The 23,778-nt window shown below is 42.2% G+C and overlaps 1 protein-coding gene across 2 annotated transcripts in view; it reads left to right on the forward strand.

Annotated features, from left to right (window-relative positions):
• The window catches only part of LOC103023065 (zinc finger protein 385C), a 78,263-nt gene extending 64,091 nt beyond the window's left edge, over positions 1 to 14,172 (forward strand). For both annotated transcript variants that reach the window (XM_022669279.2, XM_022669281.2), the window contains 5 exons: positions 892 to 1,248; positions 4,137 to 4,327; positions 5,526 to 5,624; positions 7,650 to 7,739; positions 8,910 to 14,172. In XM_022669279.2, coding sequence (XP_022525000.2) covers positions 892 to 1,248; positions 4,137 to 4,327; positions 5,526 to 5,624; positions 7,650 to 7,739; positions 8,910 to 9,140 — 968 coding nt within the window. In that variant the 3' untranslated portion in view covers positions 9,141 to 14,172. The remainder of the gene's footprint in view (positions 1 to 891; positions 1,249 to 4,136; positions 4,328 to 5,525; positions 5,625 to 7,649; positions 7,740 to 8,909) is intronic.
• Positions 14,173 to 23,778: the final 9,606 nt, after the last annotated feature.

Raw genomic sequence — 23,778 nt, forward strand, 5'->3', positions numbered from 1 at the left:
ACTACAAACTTAGTGACATCACGGCACACATGCTGCAACATCTTGACATGTCTTCATAAGAGCAGGCTGCGTCTTTACACACACACTTGGCTTAAAAATCCAGTCCTAAAAATTCAGCCCTGTATTAGACTGTAATTTCTTACTCTTCGGGACACTGCTCACTACTGTTGTTCAGGGATCTTCTGATTTCTGATCTTCTGATCTTTAGTTGCTTGGAAGTTACTTTAGAAGTGTGTCAGTGTGTCTTTGCTATCATAACAACGGGAAAAGTATGCCTTGCGTGGCTCGAAACATGCAGCATGTACTTATTCTCTTAATTAATGATGTGGATGTGTTTTGGGGTGTAACATGAAATAAACCAGTCAGCTCGTCACTTGGTCATCATTCTCTTTAAGAGGCAGGTGCACTCTGGCAGATTGATATTTTATTGGCGCAGTGCTTCTGAGCAAAGGAAACTGACCTGAAGGCTTCTGTGAGCAGATCATTTACAGGAACAGCAATGTTATTTACACGCCTGTGTATCTAAGATTGGTATGGACGTCTGACTTATGATTCAAATCGGTCAGTGGCGCACTTGTGTTTTCCACCGCCAAGATAGCAATACCGCAGAATTGTACCTAAACACACCTAATTTATAGACGACTACGTCCTTCGGCGTAGATATAGTACTAAACTCTGATGCTATTTAAACAACACAGGCAGAAGGTGGGAAAATAGACTGTTGGCGGGTTGTAAGATAGGGCACCCAGAGACAAATTAGACCACAAATTATTTAATTATTGTCTTAAACATTAATGCATTAATGTCCAGTTTTGCAGCATCAGGATTGTGCTTTTTTCTTTTTTTTCAATAAGTGTAATTGACTTTTTAATTTTTTATTTTATTTTACAGCAGTCAAGTGTGACGGACATCCTCCCCACCTGAAACTAGAGAAAGCTCGTACTCAGGGTAGCTCCACCAAGATCACACCCACCTCAAATTCCACGTCTACAGATGCTGGAGCCCCTCAGTCCCCCCAGGTTTCTCCCGGTTCCCAGCAGTCTGGAGGCTCGTGTGAGTCCGTCACTGACCCCGCCCTGAGCTCGGCTTCAGACCCCTCAGACCCGCCCAAAGCAGAGGAGGAGGAGCCCGAGGCTGAGGAGGAGGAGCCGGACTCAGAGAGCCGGAAAAACTCCAAGCGGAATCTGCACTGTCCCGTCTGCAAAGTGACCGTCAACTCCGGCTCACAACTGGACGCTCATTATAGCGGTGAGGGATGAGTCTGGAATACTGAATGAGTTCTTACCTGATATGATCTGCTGCTAATCTCACTCTGCGTTCACACTGACAGGAGACAAGTCGCTTCTGTCACCACATGATTGCTTTTTTTAAAGTAAATGTAATTTCAGATAAATTTAAATAACTTCCACTCAAGTAAATAAGTGAACTGAACTTCAGTCAATCATTACTTTTAGTAAACTTTACTTAATTTCTGCATACAATATTACCTAACTACAATTACTTATTTTTTTTACAATATTACTGAAATAATTTATGATACATAATATATTATAGTTCCTAAAATTTAAATATTTTTAGTTAAAACACATATTACACTCAATGTAATACATTATTTATACTAGTAAACTAAAAATAATGAATTACATGTCGTCCATGTGTTGAGACAGTCAGACTTGACCTGTTTACAAAATAAATCTTTGAGATTATGTAAATATTTAAATGTGTGTTTTAAACTAAAAGTTTTAAATTTCAGTAAATATTGTATAAATTAAGTTTTATTATAATTAGGTAATATTGTATGCTGAAATTAAGTAAAGTTTACTAAAAGAAAGGATTGACTGAAGTTCAGTTCACTTATTTACTCTATATAACATTTAAGTCTTGAAGTTATTAAAATGTATCTGAAAATAAATTGACTTAAAAAAAGCTGATTCAGTTGCAAAAGTCTCTGAGAAAAAAAAGATTTGCAAAAAATTTATTTGCATATTAATTTAAATTATTTAACTTATCTGTAACTTAAAGTCAATTAAAAAAATCTCATACTATTGCAGTTCTAGTCAGGTGGGTATTGGTTCTGTATCAGCTGATGTTTAGAGTTTGGGTATCGATATTGTGCTATCTAAACCAGTGTAATGTAGGAATGAGTCTACCTCATTATCCTCCATTACCCTGTAATTCCATTATCATTAAAGAAATGATAAAAACAGCAGAAATAAACACACACTCAGCTGCACTGTTTTTGCTTTTAATATTTCTTGGTTGATGAAGCAGCAGGAAAGCCAGTTCATGTTCAGGTCTGATACTTGGACATTCAGGCCTCCAGGTTGAAATAAAGTGAATAAAAAACTGTGGTGAATAAAACATATAAAATGTCTCCCAGTCTGTTGTCAGCTTTAGAAGGCTTTAGACTGAGTGATGTGAGGGAGAGGGAGGGCCATCCTTTAGATTGTTACGCAGCCTGGTTCTCCTTCCACACTACCGGACTCTATTTCCCAGAATTCCCCTGATTATGACATCAATAATAACCCTTCACCTTCACCCAATCACGTTACGCTCCGACGCTCTGATTCACCTGTGTTCTAAATTACTTCCGGTTCATTCTTATCTAGATCCTGTATTTAAGGCATCCGTTTGTAAACAAACACCGCGAGGTATTGCCGACTCATGTTGCATACTAAGCGTTTTCCTGTTTACTGTTTTTGCCTTCTCGTTACGACCCTGTTTTCGGACAATCGGTTTATGTCTTTTGTTTTGCCCTTATTGGATTTGTTGTATGGTTGGACTGTTTCTCGATTTCGAACTCGGACTGTATTTTTGACTACGTCTTTGGTTATCGGTGAGATCATTGTTTACCTGGTTATTCTGTTAGCAGTACCTGTTAGCCTTCCTGCTAATAAACCTGTCTGTATTTTTAACTCGGCTCGCGTCACTCCTCTCTACCTGGCGTCACATAGACACAAAGGACCCTATTTTAGCAATTTATAGCTTAACATGAAACCAATCAGTATACAAGTCATCATTTCCTTTAAAATGCAGGTGTGCTCTGACTTTAGCACGTTGGTATCTTGAAGCAGTGCACAAACCCAACATTTACATCAATTATAAACAGAATTCAAAATGAAATAACATTGCTGTTCCCATAAATGAGCTGCTTGTGCGTCTTCATGGCGTGAACGAGCAGCTCAGTCCATTCCACCGACTGGTTTATTTCATGTTACGCACAAAACACACCAATAATTAATTAAGACTGTTAGCAAGGCATACTTTTCCCGTCATTATGATAGCAAAGACATACTGACACGCTCTAACTCAAGATGCATGGTGCACTGTAGACGGCTCGCCTACAGATTGCTAAAAAAATGGGGGCCCATAGTGTCTTAAACCCTATCTGGACGGGATTAATATTTTTGTAGGGGGAGGTCTGTAAAAAAATATTTCTCACTTCTACTCAGTGATAAAACTCCTGCATCCGGACTGCAATAAAAAAAAACACGAGGACCAATTAGTTTTTTTGGCTTTCTCAATCACATGACACATCACGATCGTGTTCAGTAGCTCCTCCATTTCCACTCGCTGTTGTGTTTTTACATGGATCTCCTTGGAAATGCATGACAAAGTGTAATTACAGTGCACGGCAGTGGACAAATAGCAATTTTATTAAATGCAAGAAGACGACACTCAGACTCGTCCGGGTGAGACTAAAATTACAGGAGGAAAAACAGTAGATAATTCAGCCTGTAATTTTCTCAGAGAAAGTCTGAGAAAAACACATATGGTCGTTCCGGACAGGAATAAAATCACAGATGACCCCCATAAAATATAAAATTACCCCAGAACCCCATAAGAAACTAACTTTATTTAAAGTTCATTTAGGGTTTATTGAAAGTGCATTTTACCCAAAAATCTCAAAATTCGAGTCAGATTTTTGCATTTTTCACTTGGAGGTCTGAAATGTTGCAGTTCCCCCTCGGTCATGAACGCAGCGTGCGTCCGGAGTGTGGTGGTGGTGGTGGTGGTTGTGGTTGGTGCTGTGCTTTCTGCTGTTCCAGGTTAGCCCTTTTTTGCTCGGGCAAGCGCGCCGACGTCATGCCATAGCAGCCGTGTGATTGGTCTGATTGATGTTGTCATGGTTGCAGGCTCTAAGCACAAGCTGATGTTGGAGGGTCAGTGCGTGCAGCCTCGGCGGCGGGGAGGGAAGGTGGCCTCCTCCCGCATGAATCCCCGTCCTAAACGCCATGGCAACAAGAACAGTGCCACCTCCAGCAGCCAATCGTATCATTGCGATGTGTGTGATATAGCTGTCAACTCAGAAACTCAGCTCAAACAGGTCAGTTCTGTAAAATTGAGTTTAGAAATGAGCAGAGCGAGGGAAACGTGACGTTGTGTGTTAAATGATGCATGAGAGCGCATGGAGTGCTTGGTTTATAAACTCTGTAATTTAGTCAAATGTATCCCTGATTAAATTAAATATTAAGTTAAATATAATATATATTGTGATATATATTATTTATTTACTGAATTTAACATATAAAATGTGTCAGCCTTTTTGTATATGCCACATTTTTCCAATGCATGTTAAATTCAGCCAATGAACAGTGTGTATTAACATATGCAGAAGTGTGTTCTCTGCCACGCCTACTTTCGAAAGTTCCTTTCTTCTGCATTTGTGTTAGAATATCTGATTTACATTTTAAAATAAATAGTTTCTGAGAGCGGTTTCTGATATTGTATTTAAAGTAAATGCAGCCTAAGTCTGCTATTGCTGTGGGCATTAATCATAAGGTAGCTAGCTACACTAACCCAGCATTGCAACAGATTTTTTAACCTTATTTACAGCTACCGCCACTCTGTTTTATTCTATAATCTACGGATAACATTTCTTCCAAATTCCAAATAAACATATTCTCATTTACAGCATTTATTTGCAGAAAATGAGAAATGGCTGAAATAACAAAAAAAGATACAGAGCTTTCAGACCTCAAATAATGCAAAGAAAACAAGTTAATATTCATAAAGTTTTAAGAGTTCAGAAATCAATATTTGGTGGAATAACCCTGCTTGGTTTTTAATCACAGTTTTTTCATGCATCTTGGCATCATGTTTTCCTCAGTCTTACACACTGCTTTTGGATAACTTTATGCTGCTTTACTCCTGGTGAAAAAAATCAAGCAGTTCAGTTTGGTGGTTTGATGGTTTGTGATCATCCATCTTCCTCTTGATTATATTCCAGAGGTTTTCAATTTGTTACAATCAAAGAAACTCAAACTCTTTTTTTTTTCATATCTGTATATATAAACGTATTGTATAGGTTTATTAGCACTGTGGGTATATCCTATATTAATGGTCCACTGCTGTACCAGACATTCTAACACAAAGAAAATAAGCATGCCTGATCTGATCTCTTCCACACACAGTTTATACATACAAACGTATGCATATCAAGAGTAAATTATGTTATATTCTTTCTTTTTTTTTAACTCTGTGGTTATATAAATGCTGTCTGACCTATTTTGTCCTCATTGCAGCATATGAGCAGCAGGAGACATAAAGACAGACTGGCAGGAAAACCCCCCAAACCAAAGTTCAGCCCCTACACCAAGAGCTCAGCCAGCTCAGTGCTAGCGGTGAGTCACAGCGCACACGCAGCCCAACACGCACCAACATTCCCCCTCCAGATCACCACCCATCACTGCAGCTCACTGCTCACTGGAGGATGTGAAGGTTAGCTTAGCTGGAGAACCTAACAGAATCTAACTCCCAATCTGACCCGTCACTGAATATCTAATGTTCAGACCACAGATTAGATCAGATCAGGACAAGTTTGCTCAGTTGTGTCGCGATGCTTATTGCTACCTTACACCCCATCAACAGTCTATTTTCACGCCTTGCACCCGCGCCGTTAAAATAGTGTCGACATTAGTGTTGAATAAATCTACACTGATGGGCGTGGTGGCCTGGAAGTGAGGTGTGTTCAGGTAAATTTCTGGCGTGTTCCTATTTTGGTGGCGGACAAACAGAGAAAGTGACTGTTAATGTAAAGTATAGAACATATTTTGCTATTTCTTAAAAAAAAAAAAAACTTGGTGCCACTTTAAAATATGTCTCTTTATAAATGGTTTATAAATAGTTTATTAAGGAGTTTAAACTTAAACTGTATTAATTAAAATACTATACTTTTAAGTACTTAAAAAAACACTAATAAGCAGTTTAATACATAAATAGACAATAAAAAAGGACAATAGTGGCCTGTCATTGGCCAAATAGTGCTGCCGATATTCGTATACACTGTCAAACCTCAGATCTTTCTGGATGCTGACTTTGACCTTTTCACACAATTAAGCTGTAATTTCCTGGAAAACATCCTAAACATAACCACCTTTTTTCCCTCGAATGTTAGTGTTAAATATAAACGTGGCAGCTGTTTTCATAGGGAATCCCAAGATGCATTGTGTTCTACACTTCCACAGTGCCATTTTGTTCTAAGCAGGATGCTTTTCCAGGTCATCAATGGAGATCCACTGGTGGCCAATCATAGACCTTTACCTACAGAAAAAGAACACACAAATAAAAACCATCATAAACAGTCTTATATTTCCTGAATTAGCAGCACAATAACATATAGAAAAAAGGAAACAAACTGGTTTCACAGATTGCCAGCATGGATCAGCATGATATGCTCATCTGCAATTGGCTCTATAATAGAAAAGACATGCATGGCTGCTATAGCAGAACTCTTCCATTTGTCTCTTTTGAAGTCTGACACATATAGAAGAATATTAATTGCTTGAATTTAATCAAATACCATAAAGCTTTAATCTAAATCTTCTGCTGAGCCAAGAAGCATAACTAGGCTAAATCATAGAGCCTCAGAAGACTGATGTAAAGTATATATATATATATATATATATATATATATATATATATATACACCAGTTTCTTCAGCAGAGGATAGATCTGAGTGTCCTTCATCACAGAGGAAAACGTTCAGCTAATCTAGGCTGAAGCACCTGCAGGCAGATCTGAAAAAGGGCTTCCTGATTGCAGTACTGAAGAAGTGTATGTGAATCTTCTCAATTACAAAAGGGCAAACTGAATTCCTGATTTATCCTCTGCTGCACAGTATGAACAGAACTTACCGTTTAGTAGCCCAGTACTTATAGGGCGTAGCCATCCAAGGTGTCAAAAGTATTCATTACTTTCATTCATTACTCTGTAGGTAGAAGTATAGATACTAGTGTTTAATTAAAATACTTCAGAAGAAGTTGAAGTATCAACTCAAGCTTTTTTCTCTTTAAATAAAAGTGTTTCAAAACTACTTAACATATAAAAGTAATTACACAAATCACAGTTTTCATGCATCTTGGCATCATGTTCTCCTCCACCAGTCTTACACACTGCTTTTGGATAACTTTATGCTGCTTTACTCCTGATGCAAAAATTCAAGCAGTTCAGTTTGGTTTGACGGCTTGTGATTATTATATTACAGAGGTTTTCTATTTGGTAAAATCAAAGAAACTCATCATTTTTAAGTTGTCTTTTTTTCCAGAGCTGTATATATACATATATAGAGTTTAGACACCACTGGTTCACTTCTATCTGTTTTAGAGTTCTTATCCCGCCCCTTATCCCGCCTTTCTCTCTCTCTGTAGAGCGCAGGATTGGCTGGTCTGATGGGCGGGGCCGGCTCTGCTTTTGGGGGCATGTACCAACCCTACAGCCTCTCCACAGTAACGTCTCAGGTGAGCCCAGACAGAACATCATGTCTAAACCCTAAAATAATACTTATCTGTATTGAGGTCAGGAGAGCTTGGAACCATTGTGGAACATGTCTGTAGTTCCAGTTACTTTGGAGGTTCTGAGGTTCTGTGTTTGCAAATTGTAATTGAATTTATCTTTAGTAAAAAAAAAAAAAAAAAAAGCACACATACTGATAAAGCAATTTAGTGATAACCTATGGCGTCACATCAATGTCAAAAGCCGGGGGTGCAAAAATACCAGCTAATTTTTTTTTACCTGGAATTTTTGTGGCCCCAACTTTTGACATTGATGTGACGCCATAATACCCTTGACTTATTTTGTAAGCTTTAATATTTTGGGGGCATTTATGGGGGAAAATGAACCCATGACAAACCATATATTAATACTTATTTGACTTTGAAAGAAAATGTTATTTTAAGAATTAGAGTTTTGTTTACTTAGCTTCCTCATTAGAAAGAAAACATGGCAACACCCTTGGTTCAATGAAGGCATCCTTACTAGTGTTCGCTTAAAGCGTCTTATAATCCAGAGTGCCTTATGTATGAAAATAAGCCAGAAAACAGATGTTCATTGATAGTGCGCCTTAAAAATAATATATATGGAATATTATTTACAATAGCATTGAAATGCATTACAATTAAATGGATGAACCCAGACCCCCCAACATACAATCTATGGATACAAAAGCTATGGGATGTTTATCAGATGGAACAAATAACATAAACTTATTAAACTTATTAATTTATATTATTAAATTATTTAAATTTATTAGCGGTACTATTGGTGTTCTTTGTGGTCCATCTCTTATTTGTACATTTCTTTTTGAATGCTCAATGTTTATGTGACTGTAAACTATTCAGGAGTGGATTTTTTTGTTTTTTTTTCATTTTATTACTATCTTTTTATTGCATTTATCTTGTATTTTTTATATACTGCCGTACAATTTATGTGAATAATGCAAAATACTGGAAAAAGGAATATATAGAATTGAATTTGTATTTGTATTACATTATATTGTACTATGTAAAAAAAAAAAAATAATATGTAAAAAAATATATATATAAATATATATATATATATATGGTAAATATTGCACCTTCTTTCATTTATAAGCTATGTATGTTTTTTTGTTTGTTTTTTTTCTCTATCAGACCAAATTAGCTCTTCAGAAGGAGCTGTCCAAAACCCTGGCCGCTAGCTTCCTACCTTCACCTTTGACCCCCGCAACCCTGTGCACCATGGCTGCCAACCCTCTGACCCTACGGCACACCCACGGGGCCACCGCCTATATCCAAACCCCCCTGCTTAGCCCCGCCCTCTTTAGACCTGCCCCTGGACCCCTGCGGGCAGCTCACGCTCCAATCATCTTCTCTCCTTATTAGCCCCTCCCAACAGGGACGCATAATCACGGACTCGTTTCAAAAGAAAACTTTATTTAAACTTTATTATGGAGAAGAACTGAAAAGAAGTCATTTAAGAAGAGGTTCTTACGTATCAAATATAAAACTATGCAGCTGGAGAGAGAGATACGCACTGACCAATCAGGAAGAGCCGGTTATTACTCAATCATTATTATTCAATCATCTGCCGCCCAATCACTGATAGAGTTCCAGCAGAAACACTGATCAGCTCGGGCTTAAACGATTTTAGGAGCAATTGTGCATCTTTAATCAGCTTCAACTTTTTTGTTTTAAATGACATTTAAGGTTTTTTATTCTCCTCCCACAAACATATTCTTCATAGCAACAGTTGCTAGACTACAGTGGCTTGCAAAAATATTCATACCCCTTAAACTCTTCTTTTTACATTTTGTCACCTTACAAGCACAAACTTAAATGCATTTAATCGAGATTTATAAGTGAAGGCCAACACAGAGTAGCACATAATTGTGAATTAGAGTGAAAATCAACTCAATAAAAATCTGAACCCCTAAATAAAATCCAGTGCAATCAATCGCCTTCAGAAGTCTTAACTTAATAAGTTAATAGAGCTAATCCAGCTGTGTGGAATTTAGTCTTAGTATAAATACAGCTGTTCTGTGAAGGCCTCAGTGGTTTGTTAGAGAACACTAGTGAACAAAGAGCACCATGAGGACCAAAGTTTAAAGCAGGGTTAGGTCATAAAAACATCTCCCAAGCTTTGCGCATCCCAAGGAGCACTGTTCAATCCATCATCCAAAAATGGAAAACGTATTCTACAACTATAAACCTACCAAGGCATGGCCATGGTTCACCCAAACTGACTGACTGAGCAAAGAGAGACTCAGCTTGAGTCAGAGAAGCAGCCAAGAGGCCCATGGTCACTCTGGAGGAGCTGCAGAGATCCACACATCAGGTGCACTTCAAAATGATGTCCTTTATGAAAGAGAGGCAAGAAGAAAACCATTGTTGAAAGAAAGACATAAGAATACTATAAAATCTTATTAAAATACATTTAAGTTTGTGGTGGTAAGACCAAAAAAATGTGAAAAAGTTCAAGGGTTATAAATATTTTTGCAAGCCACTGTAGCTGTAACAGAAGTCCAGCTACTGTCGCTAACATTTATTTGAAATGTTAAAACGCTAAACTCTATAATATTAAGTATAATAAATACTTAACAGCATATGTGATACTGAAAATGATAAAATGCTCCTAAATAAGCAAATACCAGAAATTATTTATGGATTTTATTGGAGTCAGTTTCAAACCAATATTCTTCACTGCAGGTTTATTAACCCTATTCATTTGATTATAGCGCCACCATGTGGAGTAATGACAGGAGTAAAGTAGTAACTTTAGTAAGTCAGAATGGAGGGGAGTGAATCTTGGGGAGTTTAGAGTGCCTAGGTTCCAATAAAATATTGATATTTGACACCACAAATCGCTAATGTATTTGAAAATGAAAACAAAAGGGTATATCGCGATATGAATAATTTTTTCCACCTCTAGTGCACAAATTTAGCATGAACATATCTCATGATCAGGTGCTTTATCACAAATCTTTCTGGTCTCAAGATCGTCTGATATGTCAGCCTCCTCTGGATTGATGATTTAATGAGATTCTGCTGTTCTGAACATCTCACAAGGCTTTTCTGGAATTCTTAACTCATTATAGACTTTGGGAATTTTTGACAAACACCTAAAAGGTGTGCTACAGTTTTTGATGAAGCGGAGAAGGTGGATTTTTTCTGGATTTGTTCTGAAAAGCTCGTCCAGTTTTTGCTCAGGCTCTGGTCAGCCTGTCCGTTCACTACTCTGGTGCTTTCAGGGTGTATCAACTGTTGCCAAGGATACTGTAGTTTCCATTTCCTGTCTGGTCTACTGCGATGGACCATGGGATGGGATGGGTACCTCCTGTCTCCACCAATGAAGAAGAGCCGTTTCCGACAAAGGGAGCCAATGTGATGTTTTAGTTTTTTAGTTTGTTTGTGTTTGATCTTTTATAGCTAGTAGTAAAAAGAGAAGTGCTTTAGGCCTATTCTAGTGTTTCAGAAGGCAGTTGCCAAAATCCCTTTACTTGATTTATTAATATTGTTTGATTGCTTTTTATATTAAATGAACAGTAGAATAGAATGATGATAATGATGATGATGATGATGATGATGAACAGTGTAAACAATAGGAGCAAAAACAAAGGAGGGAAATAACACTGGAAGGCATTTAAAATGGGAAATAAGAAAATGTAAAAATAAAAAAAAAGATTTTTTCAGGTTGTTTCTACATTTGCAGACGTGCAATATCAGGTGAGGGCTTTAGAGTGTAATCGTGAGAAATATTAGTATAATAAGAAATTAACATTCTAAGCTGCCATATAGAAGCCATTAAGCCATTTTGTACTGATTCAATAACAGATTAAACTTTTTTCATGTTTTTTTTTTTACAATATTTAACCAAATCTCTGTGGTGCACAATTGATGACTGTCATTTCTACACATTTCCCTAAGTAAACTGGTAAATACTAATTTACTTAAAATCTGATGATTTCAATTCAATAAGCAGAATTCCCTCAATTCAGTATAAAAAAAGAAAAATACTGAATAATAAAATTATTACTGAATTGTGTATATGCACAGTGTCATTTATGTTCAAGTTGTTTTACCAGCAGCAAAATCGCTATTTATTGTCACTGTTCATTTGCATAAAGTTTAACTTCTTTACGCACTAATTTCATGCCATTTACAGTCTTGACCCTCAACCCTGCTGAAAGTAAATGACGCATAGTCGCTTTTGTCGATTACTTTTTCACATTGCAAGCAGCCATCAGCAGTCAGAGTCTGAGAGAGCACAGTTGGCTAAGCTCTCTCTGGGCGCGTAGATTGTGCTCTATTCCTTCATCAATCATAGTGTGCCCAAAAAGCCCAAAAAGATGAATTTTCACACAAGCCCAAATTGGCGTGAAAACCACAAACCTGGCAACTCTGCACAGAAATGTTAAACTGGTGAATGTAAGACAATATTACAATTTAATTAAGAAATTATCCCACAGTCCTAACAGTACTGCACATTACACCTTTACCAGGTTACAGGTCTGAGGTCTGCATGTTTTTAAAGGGGAATGGGTTGAAATTATTGTCCATGGTCCAATATGTATGCACCACAGAGCACACAGAGCAGGTTTTAAATACTGGTGTTCCTTTATCTGCCGTTTCTCTCCATAAAATCCAAAATACTTTAGTCCAAGACAATCAGCTCCGGTCAGGCAGAAGGCTGCGGGAGGCTCTGGGCAGAAGATGCCCTTACATGGGCATCAATGTGGTAAAGGATCAACATTTCTGACTCATTTTAAGAATGGGAAGAAACAATGGAGATGAGACAAAAATAATGGAGAGAAGTGCACTACTCTTACACTACTTTTAAAATTAGCCTGCTTTTCTGTACCTGAAAACAGAGCCATAAACATGCTAAGCTAATTCTAAAGCAGCGAGTCTTACACAAACAGAAGGGGTTTTGACGAGTGCCATACTTGATGTGTGCCGTATCACTTTGTCATTTACAGTTACACCAACCAACTTCCTACCTCCATGTTTTCCTCTGCCAACCATCTAAAATAGCTTGATTACAAATGTTCTGTAGTTGGCCATCAGCTGCCAGAGCCCTGAGAGAGTACAATTGACCTTGCTCTCTCTGGGTGGGTACAGAAAATGGCGCTCTTTCCCCTTATCACTCCTAGGGTGATGTGGATCAGCACAGGGCTGCATCTGTGAGCTGATGTATCAGAACCGAGTCGCTGCGCTTTCCTCTGAGCGTTAGCGCTGTGATGCTACTCCTCATGATGAAAAGAGGCGAACCACTCTGAAGAGCTCAGAGACAACACTCCTGTCTTTCAATGTTGAGATGATCCTGAACGTCATTATTGCCTAAATCAGATGTGTTGGATTATGGTTGGTGCTAAACTCCTTTCCTATTAATAAGTTGCCAAATTGGAGATTTGATGTTCTTGAGGTTTTTAGTTACAGCATGGGCCATCTCTTTTTTATCCTAAAAATTTTAAGTACCGGTAGGTAATAAATAGTCAATTTTCCAGGGTGTTTATATCAGGGTTCCTACGGTCATGAAAACCTGGAAAAGTTATGAAATTTGAAAATAGCAATTTCCAGGCCTGGATAAGTTTTTGAAAAATAAAAAATACCCAGAAAGTTTTGGAAAAGTCATGGAAATTTGGTCTACAAATCTTTGTGTTTCAGTTTATCAATGGAGAAAATCTATTTTGAGCTAAAATTAAAAATAAATAAATTAATCAGCTGAGAGATAGAATGGAGCTCTCAGGATATGACATATTTTATTATTAAAGATTGTGCATCATCATTTTAGGCCTACTATAATACATTTTGATTATAGTTTTAGTTGATTTTTGGTTTTATTGTCCATTTCGGCACTGATGTTTTAAAAATCGTATGGTTATGAAAAAGTTGCCTTCAAGGCATGAAAAAGTAATGAAAAAGTCATGGAAATTTAATGGGTAAAAAGTGTATGAACCCTGTTATATACAAACATACAAATACTCTCCTACTTTTACGGTTCACAGGTTTTACTGAACAACAGGTGCACTTTACTGGAGTACTTTGTTTTTACGAAGCAAATTAACAGTGCCAAAAGAAAGATTGACAGTGTATTATGTTTTTTGTGCAATACAAAATCTCTTTATCTATTTTGGATTCAGTTCTCTGTCTCAGAATCTCATCACTGTTTTATCTGATCTGTTCATATCAATTTCTGTCTCTGGTATCAGCTGCTATTATTTCCATCTCCATTTCTCTGTGATTTCTGAACCCCGCTGTGCTGTAGAATATTAAAGCGTATGAGCTCATCTGTCCTCACCTGTTGTACACTTGATGGATATTTTTGGAGTATCCCTTGCAATAATGTAAAGCCATTCATAGAGATTTTGTGTATAGAATATTACTGTAATTGGTTATATAAAAGAATCCTCCATAACTCTTCTGTCTCTGCTTCTGATTTCCTGCTTCCGTTTCCTCTTTTTCTCGTTCTGCCCTCGGATTTTTCTGAATAAGGGGCCTTACTCTGGTGTAAAATGGACTTTTGCTGTAGTAAAACATGATAAATATTTCTTACTGTTGATGAATAGCACACATTTGCTCTCCCACAGCGTTCTGAGATCCAGAAATTTTAACAGTTTGTCTAAACACTCTTTTTACACTTTTTACACCGCTATCTGGCTCAAAGTAGCTCCACACCTCCTTGCTAGAATCCGGAGAGCCCTGATATTTAAAACGAGGCATTAATAACTAAAAAGGTGCAGAAGAAGCTTATTAAAAAAACACTGTTTACATCCCAAAACGCTAGCTTCAGCTAATAATGTCATAGACATATATATATAAACATAGACTCCACATAGCCTGCCTCCTGGTGCTGGCTGCTACGCTATGTGGATTCTATGTATGTATATATATGTCTATGACATTATCAGTACAAATATGGTGGCGCACGGAGCTCCTTTCAAAATAAAAAAAAGAATCAAAACAGAAACAAAATATAGCAAATATATAATTTTAAATATACTTGGTTACTTTATTATTCTTTGCAGTTTGCGTTTGGATTTTGCCAGTCTTTGCTTTCATTTCTGTGCTTTTTTGTGGGTTTTGCTCAGATTAACTACATAAAAATCTCTCTTCCAGTTTATTATGCTTTTTTACACTACATAGATAAAATTCCTGCAGTAATGCACAGCTTAGCTAGCTAACCCAGACACTTAATAACTAAGTTAATAGATCATGTTAGAGTTTCAGTGACATTTTTACAATCATAAAGATACAAGACTTTTTAAACATACACGATATACTCAAATGTACTGAGATGTAGCAGCAATGCCTTCCTGAACTGAGGGTTTACTTTGTTAGAACAGTAATAGTACTGAAGATTTTAGGCAGACTAAAAAGAAACAGAATAAACAACACATTTTCTTCATGTTTCTGGGCTTTCCTCAAATCAGCCAAATATTAAAATGTTCCTTAATATATCCTAAAGATCTCCTCAACACTTTACATAATAACCCTGCTGTAAATGCACAGTCTGAGTACAGATTAGCATTTAGAGCTGCGTACTTGACCTTAGTGTTGCTCTTCAGGTGGAATAAGTAAAGACCTTCTTCGTAATCCTGTAGCATCCACAGCAAAACCTATAGCAGCTACAGAAAATCACATTCTCCCAGATTCTGTTTTTTCATCAGTGATGATGATTTAAATCATATAAAAGCTCATTCCCTCCACTTAAAATACAAATAATAAATATAGCACATCCAAACCATCACTGATCATCAGTAAATTTTACATTTCATTTGTAAATCAAGGGATCAGAGTCTGGAGGAAGAGTGGAGAGACACACAGTCCAAACTGCTCGAGGTCTAGTGTGAAGTTTCCACCAATCAGTGATGGTTTGGAGAGACATGTCATCTGCTGGTGTTGATCCACTGTGTTTTATTATCAAGTCTAAAGTCAGTGCAGTTTTGTTTTTTCCACAAAATCTTACAGCACTTCATGCCTCCCTCTGCTGACAACTTTTATGGAGATGCGGATTTCATTTTCCAGCAGGACTTGGCACACGGCCCACACTGCCAAAAGTACCAATTGTTCTTATATAATATTAAAACTGATTCTTGGATTTTCATTGGCTGTAAGCCATAATCATCAACAATAAAATAAATAAACACTTAAAATAGATCACTCTGTGTGTAATACATCTATATAATATATGAGTTTCACATTTTGAACTCAATTGCTGAAATAAAATAACAGTTCAATTATGTTCTAATTTTTTGAGATGCACCTGTAGACCTGTGTTTTGCTGCCATCTGCTGGTAATTGCATTATTTCGCTGCTTCTGTAGTGAGAACAGTGATCCCTGTATTTCTGCTGGTGTAAGAAAAAAAAACATTTGGATTTGACATTAAAATATGAATTTGATGCAAAATATCAACATTTTAGCTTTTATTTCCAGGTATTTACATCTGTTCCTGATATATAGTTCAGAAGATAGCACCTTCAACCCATTCAGAGGTGGACCTGCTGGTGTGCTTTTAGATCATTGTCCTGCTGCAGTACACCTGAGCTTAAAAGTCATGACCTGATAGACGGATATTCTCCTTCAGGATTTTCTGGTAGAGAGCAGTTCATGTAAGTTTACAGTTCCATCAATTACAGCAAGTTGTTCAGGCCCTGAAGCAGCAAAGCAGGCTGCCGGACCATTACACTACCACCACCATGTTTTATTATTATTATTATTTTTTTTACAAATGGCCAATGGGTTATCTCTGTCTGATATTAAAGTTTGTTTGATATTCTAAAAAGTCTAAGTATGAAAAAAAATCAAAACAAAAGAAAAAACAAAAGAAAAGACACTGTATAATGACAATAAACTATATAATTACAATACAATAGAACAATCATGCAGTTACACATTTTTATAGAACAAATAATCATGTAATTATTAAGAATATGCAGACACTGGAATTGGAATATAATTTTTTTTTTACATATCCTTATATAAATAAATCATCAGTAAAATATTGTAGCGAGCGCAGGGGGTGGGGTCTGTTATCCTGCGTGTGCTTCTGCTGTATGCCTGTGGTGTGCCTGTCTCTGTGTGCCCGCCTCTGCGTATCTGTGTGTGAGTGGGTGTTAGGTGTGGGGCCTCCCTCTTAGGTGGGGTTATGCAGAGTGGGGGGCACCACTCTGAATCTACCATCTGGTAGATTCTTAGCCAGTTTAGTGACCTTAGGGCTGTTTTCACTGTATCCTTGCCTTGGGTTTAACTCTCCATGCTCTTATAAGAGCAATAAGTGAGCGGTTCCCTGTTAAATAAATAGAGCTTTTGATTGACCTCGTCTCCCGAGTCAAATGGCTTCCTCACGATCGTTACACTGGTGTCAGAAGTGGGATCTGGTGGCCGAGATGGATGAGCTAGACCAGCGGATCCGGAGACTGGGCGGAGGAAAGAGCCAGCGGCGAAGCGGCGAAGCAGCGAACCGCGGGAGGAGGGTACCGAGCGTTACGCCTGCCCTTCCCTACCCGACGGGGCTAGTCAGCCACGAGCTCGGCTGGCTAGCGGAGACTCGCGGGAACGGCGCCGTCAGCAGAACGACGGCAACGGCCGAGAACGAGGAGATGACGGCCGCCAGCAGCACGACGGCGGCGGGCTGCCCGGCGAAAGAGACGGCGGCTGGAGACGGAGCGGGCAGTACCACGCCCCGCCCACCACAGCATTGACGGCGACGGCAGCGAGCATCAATCTTCCCCGCTACAACGGAGAAGCCGCCTGGGAGCCATACGAGGCACAGCTGGTGGTGGTAGCCAAGCACTACGGCTGGTCTCCTGCGATGATCGCTACCCGGTTATGCTTAGCCTTGGAGGGCAAGGCGCTACAAGTGTTGGTGGATCTGCCTACAGAAGAACATGAGGATCTGGAAGCGCTCAAAGCAGCCCTGCGCCAGCGCTTTGGCACGACTCCTCCAACACAAACGCTTCGCCAGCAATTAAGAGAGAGAAAGCAAAAAAAAGGAGAAAAGCTGAGCGTCCTCGCAGCGGAACTCCGAACACTGGTGAGACAAGCATACCCCACGTTTTCCAGCCAAGCCCGCGAGGAGCTCGGGCTTGACGCATTTTTCAATGCGCTAGCGCCTGGCAGTCTCCAACGTCATGTGAGACTGTCAAAAGTGACAACGCTGAGCCAAGCGGTGGAGGAGGCGGAGAGAGCGGCGCTCATCCTCACAGACCCAAGACCCGCGTCCTGTTATCTGGTGGAAGCGGAGGTAGCAGACGAGGTACGAGCAGCTCGAGTGCACACAGCGGAGGCCTCCCCAAGCACCCTGCGATGTTGGCGGTGCAAGCGGCGTGGGCATAAGGCGAGCCAGTGCCGCGCCACGGAGCCGGCGGAAAACGAAGGCGGGACCTCCCAATGAGGGGTGGGGAGCTCCCAACGACAAGAACCCCCCTTAAAGAGATAGTGGTAGGCCGGCTGGGCACCAGGAACGGACTGTGGCTGCACTGCATCATCCAAGGGCTGCCCGTAACAGCGCTCGTGGACACAGGCGCCACCGTGTCTCTGCTGCAAACTGGACTGGCCGGCAAGCTCAAGTTATCACCGTCAAGCACCTGGGAAGAGACCGGCGCCGTGCTGCGCTCTGTCACAGGAGAAAAGATCCACATGGGAGGCAAGAAAAGACTCAAGGTGGAGCTGGCACGTAAAGTCCTCCAGCACGAATTCTGCCTGGCGCCCATCCGCGACGCGTGTATCCTGGGGCTGGACTTTCTCCAAAATCTGGGAGCAGTCCTCGATATCCCCGCAGCTTCGCTCAGAGTGGGCAAATCGCACATTCCCCTGGCAAAGCAGCAAGCACCAAGTTCCGGCGTAGCAGCAAGCACAAGTGGTCCCGATCCGGTCAGGCGGCAGAGAGAGCCTGAATCGTCCCCAGCAGAGAGCACACTGGCAGCAGTCCGCGAGTTATGGCAGCGCAGCATCCAAGGCCTCACGGCGGAGCAAGGTGAGCGGCTGTGGGCGCTCCTCAAGTCGAACTTAGACGCGTTCGCGGCGAGGGAGGAGGACTGTACACGCACCAATCTGGTACAGCATCACATAGATACGGGTGCCGCGTCGCCCATTCGGCTGAGAGCGCACCGTCTGCCCGTAGCCAAGCAGCAAGCGGCCGAGCAAAAACTAAAAGAGATGGCAGAGAGTGGAGTCATCGAACCGTCCAGCAGCCCGTGGGCAGCCCCCGTCGTGCTAGTAAAGAAGGAAGACGGAGGCTGGCGGTTCTGCGTGGACTACCGCCGCCTGAATGCAGCGACGAAAGCGGACTCGTACCCTCTGCCCCGTATCGACGACGCACTGGATAAAGTGGCCGGGTTGACGTGGTTCAGCTCGCTGGACCTGCGCAGTGGATATTGGCAAGTGGAGCTGGCGCCGGAGGCACGAGAAAAGACTGCGTTCACGCTGGGGTCTGGGCTATGGCAGTTCCGCGTGATGCCGTTCGGGTTACGGAACGCGCCAGCCACCTTTGAGCGCTTGATGGAGCGCGTCTTAGCCGACATCCCCAAAGAGCGGTGCATCCTTTACCTGGATGACCTGCTCGCGCACGCGCCGACCTTTGACGAGGCTCTGGGGCGGTTGGAGCAAGTCATTGGCGCCATCAAAGCCGCCAACCTCCGGCTGCACCCAAAGAAATGCCTGTTACTGCAACGCAGGGTCCAGTTCCTGGGGCATGTCGTCAGCGGAGACGGAGTGGCAACCGATCCGAGTAAAGTGCAAGCTGTCCAGCAGTGGCCAACGCCGCGTGACGTAAGTGAGCTTCGGAGCTTCTTAGGGCTCGCCTCCTACTACCGGAGATTTGTTCAGGGCTTCGCGGATATTGCAGCGCCGCTCCACCGGCTGACGGAGAAAGGCATGCCGTTTCAGTGGACAGACGAGGCGGAAAAGGCGTTTCGTCACCTGCGCAGTGTGTTGTGTGCAGCTCCTGTACTGGCGTTACCGCAGGTGGGTGGACAGTTTATTGTGGATTCGGATGCGAGTAACAGAGGGCTTGGGGCTGTGTTATCGCAAGTGCAGGGGGGCCAAGAGCGCGTGATCGCGTATTACAGCCGTGCGCTCAGCAAGCAGGAGCGCAATTACTGTGTTACACGCCGGGAACTGTTAGCAGTAGTCTCGGGACTGAAACATTTCAGACACTACCTGTATGCTACCCCCTTTGTGTTGCGGACTGATCATGCCTCGTTAACGTGGCTAATGCAGTTTAAAGAGCCAGAGGGGCAAGTTGCTCGGTGGATTACTGCTCTCCAAGAATTCCAATTCACCATCCTTCACCGTGCGGGGCGCTTGCACAGTAACGCGGACGCGCTGTCACGCCGCCCGTGTCTCGAGTTGGAGTGTCGCTATTGTGCGCGGCTGGAGCAGCGCGAGGCGGAGGTGGAAGAGAGAGTAGCCGCAGTCAGTGACTCTGGTAGCGGCGAAACAGAGCCGTACAGCCGGGAAGAGTTTGTGAAAGCGCAGGAGGAGGACTCTGTGCTCAAAATAATTCTGCAGTGGAAGCGCGCAGGGCAGCGGCCAGACTGGCGAGACGTGACGCCGCTCGGCCCAGAGTGCAAAGCCTATCGCTCAGCCTGGGACAGCTTGTGTGAGCGTGGGGGCTTGCTTTACCGGCGCTGGGAAGATGCTGTGCCGGGGAGATATGCGTGGCAGTTGTTAGTGCCGCGGAGCTTGCGGCAGCGCGTCTTGTGTGCCATCCATGGGCCAGCCGGTGTGGGACACTTTGGCGTCACTAAGACGCTCCGACAACTTCGGCAGCGTTTTTACTGGCCAGGCTGCCGGGCTGATGTAGAACTGTTTGTCCACTGCTGTGATTTATGCACCGCAAAGAAAGGGCCGGTGGGTAAATCCAGAGCGCCGCTGCAGTCTCTGCGCTCAGGTGCACCGATGGAGAGAGTCGCGGTGGACGTGCTGGGGCCATTCCCGGTGACTGAGGATGGGAACAGGTACGTCCTCGTGGCCATGGATTTCTTCACCAAGTGGCCCGAGGCGTACGCAGTGCCTGACCAAAGCGCGGCGACCACCGCTACTCGGCTGGTGGAGGACTTCTTCTGCCGCTTCGGCATCCCTGAGGAGCTCCACAGCGACCAAGGTCGGAACTTCGAATCCCAGGTGATGGCGGAGGTCTGCAAACGGCTGGGGGTACGTAAGACCCGCACCACCCCCCTTCACCCGCAGAGCGATGGCTTGGTAGAGCGGTTCAACCGCACGCTCGCGACCCAGCTGGCCATAACCACAAGCCGCCATCAAAGAGACTGGGACCGACATCTGCCGCTGGTGCTACTCTCCTGCCGAGCGGTGGTTCAAGAGTCCACCGGTTTCACCCCAGCGCAGCTCATGTTCGGACGGGAGCTCCGCACGCCAGTGGACTTGGCGTTTGGGCTGCCCGCGGGGCTGGATGTGCCCGAAAATGCACCGGAGTATGTGCGCGATCTGGCTGAGCGGCTCACGGCCGTGCATCAAGCTGCGCGTGAGAACCAAGGGGGGGCTTCTAGCAAACAAAAGCGCGGATACGATATGCGCTGCCAAGGCGTGCCACTGGAGCCCGGGACCCGTGTTTGGTTCCATAACCCGCAGCGCAGGAAAGGACGCTGCCCCAAGCTCCAGTCCGACTGGGAGGGGCCGTGCCAGGTGCTGGAGCGCCTCTCCGAGGTGGTGTATCGGGTCCGCACGGGCCGGCAGACTGTTGTGGTCCACAGGGACCGGCTAGCACCCTACCGGCCCAAAGAAACTTTGGAGGCTGGGGAAGGTGCTGGGACTTTGGGGGTTACGACACCACCAGGAACTGGGGGTGGTGGTTTTCCGGAGGAAGCGCGGGGCAGAGCTGTTGCCCGTGTTCGGCGCGCTCCCTCGCACCTGAGAGACTTTGTGTTGGACTAAAAAAAAAAAAAAAAAAGAAAAAAAAAAAAAAAAAAAAAAAAAGAATGTTGTTTATTGTTGTTTACTGCTATGTGTAGCCCATGTGTTTACCCTGTGTTTTGCCACCGAGACGGTTGGCTGTAAGGGGGGGGCTATGTAGCGAGCGCAGGGGGTGGGGTCTGTTATCCTGCGTGTGCTTCTGCTGTATGCCTGTGGTGTGCCTGTCTCTGTGTGCCCGCCTCTGCGTATCTGTGTGTGAGTGGGTGTTAGGTGTGGGGCCTCCCTCTTAGGTGGGGTTATGCAGAGTGGGGGGCACCACTCTGAATCTACCATCTGGTAGATTCTTAGCCAGTTTAGTGACCTTAGGGCTGTTTTCACTGTATCCTTGCCTTGGGTTTAACTCTCCATGCTCTTATAAGAGCAATAAGTGAGCGGTTCCCTGTTAAATAAATAGAGCTTTTGATTGACCTCGTCTCCCGAGTCAAATGGCTTCCTCACGATCGTTACAATATATAAACATTTATTTTAACACATTCAACATACTGGACCATGTTAATTGGCTTTTCTTGCTAAAAATAACTGAGTTTATGATCAATAGAAGAAAGAATGTGTCATGATGAGCACAGAATTGCAGACACGTGCAGATACTGATAAAAATATATGTTTATTATAAAAATAAACAGATGTAATACGTGGTTGATACAGAAAACAGTTAATCACCAGAAACCAGAGCAATGTAGACAAAACCATACCATAAACGAGAGACAGTCCAGAGTTCATACACGAGAGATCAAAAATGTCAGAGGTAATCCAAGAGGCAGTAGTGAAAACACAGTCCAGGTAATACACAAGCAATCCAATATCAGAGGCAAGGCAATAATCGGCGTCGAGAAAACAAAGGCAAGGTCATACACAAGATAAACTGAGACAAGAGATACAGAACGCTTTGTAAAGAGGAGAACCTACAATACGCGGCGTGGGTGTTTGTGTGGAGTGCTCTTTTATAGTGCCAGTAATCAGTATTCAGGACTTCCTGGAGGAAGCAGGTGAGGTGTCACGTGATCAGGTGAGTGCGTGATGTCAGCGGGTGGTGCATTCTGGGTAGTGTAGTTGTTGGCCTGAGAACCTCCGTTAGAGCTTGGTGTGGAAGGGACAGAGGAACTAACAGCACCAGACGTGACAGAATGTTAACAGAACAATTAAACAGTAGAAGAAAGAGAGAAATCACTAGAAGCATTTAACCCTAATATAACTAATACTAAACAACTGGAATTTAATAGTGATCCACATAACACTTAAAATGATGATCCATAAGTAGACCACAGGGATGTCTGGAAACCTGAACCAGGATCTAGGTGCTTATCTGTATTGAAGAAACAAGTTGATAAAACAAAAAAATCTAAAGCAAAAGAAAATTAATCACTTTCCTACTTGTTGCAATAAATGTTTAAAAAAAAAGTCCCTTTGCTCAATTACTCAGAATCTGCAGAGCAGGCCGGGTTGAGTCCAGATGGAAGTCTGAAGGTTTCTCTAAGCCCTGAGGACAGAGTGAACGCTGAGTACAGAACACCGCTGTTTACAGGAGTCTCAGCACGTTCCTGCACACACAGCGTCCTCCGTCCTCCTGCCGTCCTGCTGACCAGCTCTCCACAGTGTGTTCCCTGACCCTCAGCCTTCTACTGCCAAACTCAACAGCTGATTCAGCCACTCACACGGCACCTCATTTGCATCTTTCTGCATTAATGAGCCTATGGGCCCCCTGATAGAGTCTCTCTCTCCTTGTCTGCCCTTTCTCTTACAGACGGCTTATTATGCTCCTCCACAGCCCTTCACTAAAATACTAATTAATTCCAATAAGAAACAAGTTTCACAATTTCTTGTTGCCATAAATTGGTCTGTAAAGTTGGACAGACTTTAAATCAAATACTGATCATTTACAATAAAGCGATACCAAGAATTAAAATGTTTTGGAAATTATTTGTTCCATTTTTCTTACATAAAAGAAAGGTATTTTATTTTTCTTAACATAAGAGTGTAGTGGAGTAACAGTGTAAGAGTGTAGTAGGGAAGAGTGTGATGCTGTAAGAGTGTAACTGTGTAAAACTGTGACAGTGCAAGTGTGTGAAAGTGTGAATGTAAAGGTGTAAG

The sequence above is a fragment of the Astyanax mexicanus genome, chromosome 15 (genome assembly GCF_023375975.1).
Source record: "Astyanax mexicanus isolate ESR-SI-001 chromosome 15, AstMex3_surface, whole genome shotgun sequence".
In the NCBI taxonomy this organism is placed as follows: Eukaryota; Metazoa; Chordata; class Actinopteri; order Characiformes; family Acestrorhamphidae; genus Astyanax; species Astyanax mexicanus.